The sequence below is a fragment of the Hibiscus syriacus genome, unplaced genomic scaffold, assembly GCF_006381635.1.
Source record: "Hibiscus syriacus cultivar Baekdansim isolate YM2019G1 unplaced genomic scaffold, ASM638163v2 tig00116951_pilon, whole genome shotgun sequence".
Classification (NCBI taxonomy): Eukaryota; Viridiplantae; Streptophyta; class Magnoliopsida; order Malvales; family Malvaceae; genus Hibiscus; species Hibiscus syriacus.
The window spans coordinates 543,875-547,853 of record NW_024063482.1 but is presented as its reverse complement, the minus strand read 5'-3'; the positions used below and the strand labels follow the sequence as shown (position 1 = coordinate 547,853).

At 33.5% G+C, this 3,979-nt stretch overlaps 1 protein-coding gene across 1 annotated transcript; it reads left to right on the top strand.

Annotated features, from left to right (window-relative positions):
- Positions 1-618: 618 nt before the first annotated feature.
- Positions 619-1,909, top strand: LOC120188825 (transcription factor MYB14-like). Its single transcript, XM_039192216.1, has 3 exons — positions 619-806; positions 907-1,036; positions 1,336-1,909. The coding sequence occupies exons 1-3, from the start codon at positions 674-676 to the stop codon at positions 1,892-1,894; spliced, it is 822 nt and encodes a 273-aa protein (XP_039048147.1). The 5' UTR covers positions 619-673; the 3' UTR covers positions 1,895-1,909.
- The last annotated feature ends 2,070 nt before the right edge of the window (positions 1,910-3,979 follow it).

Here is a 3,979-nt window from a genome sequence, read left to right as displayed (position 1 = left end):
CTATTACTGTTACTCTGTTTTGGTATTTAAGCTTTATTTTTTTCAAAATCATACCTAACATTTAGTTTAAGTTTCAATTTGGTACCTTATCGTTAAAATATTAACAGAACTACTGATTTGATATTTTTTTTTTCAATGATGACATAGCATTACTTTATAGTAACGCGTCCACATTACCATTAAGTTTTTAACGGCGAGGTAGCAAATTAAAACTTAAACTAAATGTTAGATATGATTTTAAATAGAAAAAAATAAAATTTAGGTACCAAAGAAGAACAAAGATAATAGTTTAGGTATTAAATGTATAATTTATCTTGCCGGTTGAAAGCTTGGAGTTGAGCTGCTACATGAAAAGTTCATGCACCTGCTGTGAACATAAATCATTACATCCATCTGAATTGTATTTAAATATACATTTTCCCACGTTTTATTCGAGCACATTATATTTCCTATAAATTATGGATCTAGTGGATATACCTTTTGAAAAGTATGAAATTATATTAGTATGATGACTCTTTTGACTTTCTTGTACAGCCCAACTTTTGCTTTTTCTGTACTAATGTATTCATGTATACCCCCTATAAATACTGTTGTTTTGAGCTTATAATCTGTTATTTCCATCTCCATTATAGAGCTAACAGCCCAACTTTGTTAAGCTTTGAGAGAGAAAATAATGGGGAGAGCTCCATGCTGTGAGAAAATGGGACTGAAGAAAGGTCCTTGGACACCAGAAGAAGATCAGATTCTCATCAATTACATTAATCTCTACGGCCGTAGCAACTGGCGAGCACTCCCCAAACAAGCTGGTATATATTTACTTTTACTTGGTTTTAATCTCCATCAATTACTAGTTTTTGATCTTTTGCTGATGTTATCCTCTGTTATTCTTTTCGTTTTTTTTACCAGGTTTATTGAGGTGTGGAAAGAGTTGCAGGCTACGGTGGATAAACTATTTGAGGCCAGACATTAAACGAGGGAATTTCACCAGGGAAGAAGAAGATACCATTATCAACATACATGAAACGCTTGGTAATAGGTGAGCGTTTTATATATTGATTTGCATATTCCAAGTTTCATCTTTTAGTTCATATCAATTTTTACTTGTGCAGATGATTGATCCTATTGAACTATTTCTAGTTTGAAGATGCTGTTTATTCACAGATCTGCATTGGTTTCATAACCATTTTGTAATTAATTAGGTTATAGATATAATCATAAAAACATGTGCCACTGAGAAGATTCCGTGTTGAGAATTGTCGCCATGTTTCTTACAAACAATAAAAAAATAAATACAGGTCGATTCTGGTTTTCTTATATATTTGTTTCTTATTACAGATGGTCGGCAATCGCGGCGAGATTACCGGGACGAACAGATAACGAAATAAAAAATGTGTGGCACACCCACTTGAAGAAGAGGCTGAAACCGAACCATGGTTCCAATGACAACAAACGACAAACCAAACCCAACGTCGATTCATCCAAAGACATCAAGCAAGAACAACAACAACCACCCATGGATTTTCGAACCGCCGTTGTAACTGCCGCAGATACGCCAGGTTCCACACCGGAATCCATCAGAGAGTTTTCCACAGTAACCACAAGCGAAAACAACAGCAACACGTGCACGACCAAGATTGAAACACATGAAGATCATGTGTCTGAAATCGATGAGAACTTCTGGTCGGAAGTATTGTCGGCCGACAATTCAGGCATGGCCCTTGATTTTCAAATACTCAGTTCGGACACGCAACTTCATCATCAGTACTTTCTAAGCTCACAATTACTAAAGTTGGAACCGGTCAATGACTATGGTTCAAATATATATGATATGGATACTAACATGGATTTCTGGTATAATCTTTTTGCTAGAGATGGGGATTTATCAGAATTTTGAGTGGCTAGTTTAGTTACTGTAATTAACTTATGGATCTCGTTAATTAGTTGTAACCCTTTTGTTTCTTTATTTGTTTTCGAAATAAATTTTATTTCATAACAAATATAATTTGATAATTCTTAAATTAACGATATTTTTAGTGTGAAAATTCATCTTTTTATGTTATAGTCATTGTACCCGCAATCAGTTTGTTTAGTGAGATAAGATATTATTTGTTTCTTTATTTGTTTTCGAAATAAATTTATTTCATAACAAATATAATTTGATAATTCTTAAATTAACGATATTTTTAGTGTGAAAATTCATCTTTTTATGTTATAGTCATTGTACCCGCAATCAGTTTGTTTAGTGAGATAAGATATTATATTCTTTAAAATAAATTATGAGTTCGAATTTTAATATTTACAAATAAAGTAAACTAGATTGAGAATGTCGTCTTGGAGACTATGGCAGAAGTGGTGCTCAATGTGCAAGGTAAATTTTATCTGCCCTGGTAATGTGAAGGGTTTTCTAGTAGCTTGGGACGATCAGCCGATCAAATTAAATGACCATTTAAGCCCGCTTGGAAGTTATTTTCTTTGGGATTGTGTGGAGTATTTGGCTTTTCAGGAATGAGGTTCTATTCAACAAGAAATTAGGCTATGAGAACTATATATTTGAGATGTCATGCTTAAGAATTGGTCACTGGTGTAATAGCAAATGGCCCGAATTGTTTCCATCTGCGAATGAATTTTCAAGAGTTTTTTCAATTTTGAACTAAATTGAATTTAAAAGATTATGTGGCAGCAATGAGTCTAGTGCATCCTTCATATGTGTTGTGCTTATGGCAAGGTGCGTGTAATCATTGTTTGTGTTGATTGTAGGAGACTAAACTTGTACAACTAATGTGATTGTTGAGGATTCTATTGTGCAATGTGTTGTTATAAGTCTAGTGTTTTGTGGATCAGAGTAAATCCCTTTTGGAGTTTTTGTTGATGTTGCAGGGGAGTGATGTTAGCTTTATCTTAGCTCTCGATGTTACCATGGTCTTCGATGCTTGTTTTTCCTTATGCTTGAATCTGGTGCAGCGTTAATTGGCCTTTGATGCTTACTGTTGTTGGTTTTTGCATTTGATGGTTGTTTCCTCCTTAATGTTGTCACTTTGGAGCTTCTTTATATCGATGCCATGTTGGCTGCTTTGTTTTGTGGGTGTGAAGTCAAGGTTTATATTTTGGTTTGTTACCTGTTATGCTGGTGAATGAGTGTGAATGATTTTTGGTTCATTGTCATGGTTTGTTTTTGGGGTTTTGCCTCAAGTGCAGTTTAGTGAGGCTGACCTATTTGATTGTAGCTATGTAAACTATATGTGGATGGTGCAAACTCGTGACAACTCTTGGTGTACTCTTTTTCTTCTATCTAGGAATAAGGAGGGTTTTTAACGAGGCCCAAGATGTTGTTCTGTTTTGTATTTGCATATAATCAAATACAAAACCTTTTTTTCAATGTTGAGAAATACGAGAAATAAGAAAGCAATTATATCTTCATTTTTCATCGTTTAAGTCTGTAACACTCCTAACCCGTACCCGATCCGGATACGAATCCGAGGTGTCACATTGACTTTTCAAATCATAGATAATTAACAAATAAGAACAATTTAAAATTTTTACTCATAAATATAAAAGGTGAAAACCCTTAATTTAAAATAAGATAGTAAAATTCACATTAATATTTGCATAAGTACAAAAGTAGGAGTTTACAAAACATAGATCAAAGCATTTCAAATTAAACGTGTAGTACATGCCAACGATTTACAAACTTTCCAAAAATAAAACCTACATTCAATTTGTCGTGATCTGATCTTCACTGGAGTATGCTACCCTCAACACATCAACCTTCAGATTTCTTCAAACCTACGCGTGAGGAAATCACACATTAAGTCGATGACTTAGTGAGGCAAAACTAAAGAGTACTAAATTTTATATATGAAATCTTTATTTATTTCATAAAACATTCCATAAGAATTTCAAAGGATTTCCATAAAAAGAATGTATTTTATTATACATTATTAGTTTTATAACTTATTTCCAAATGCCCAACGTATACTAC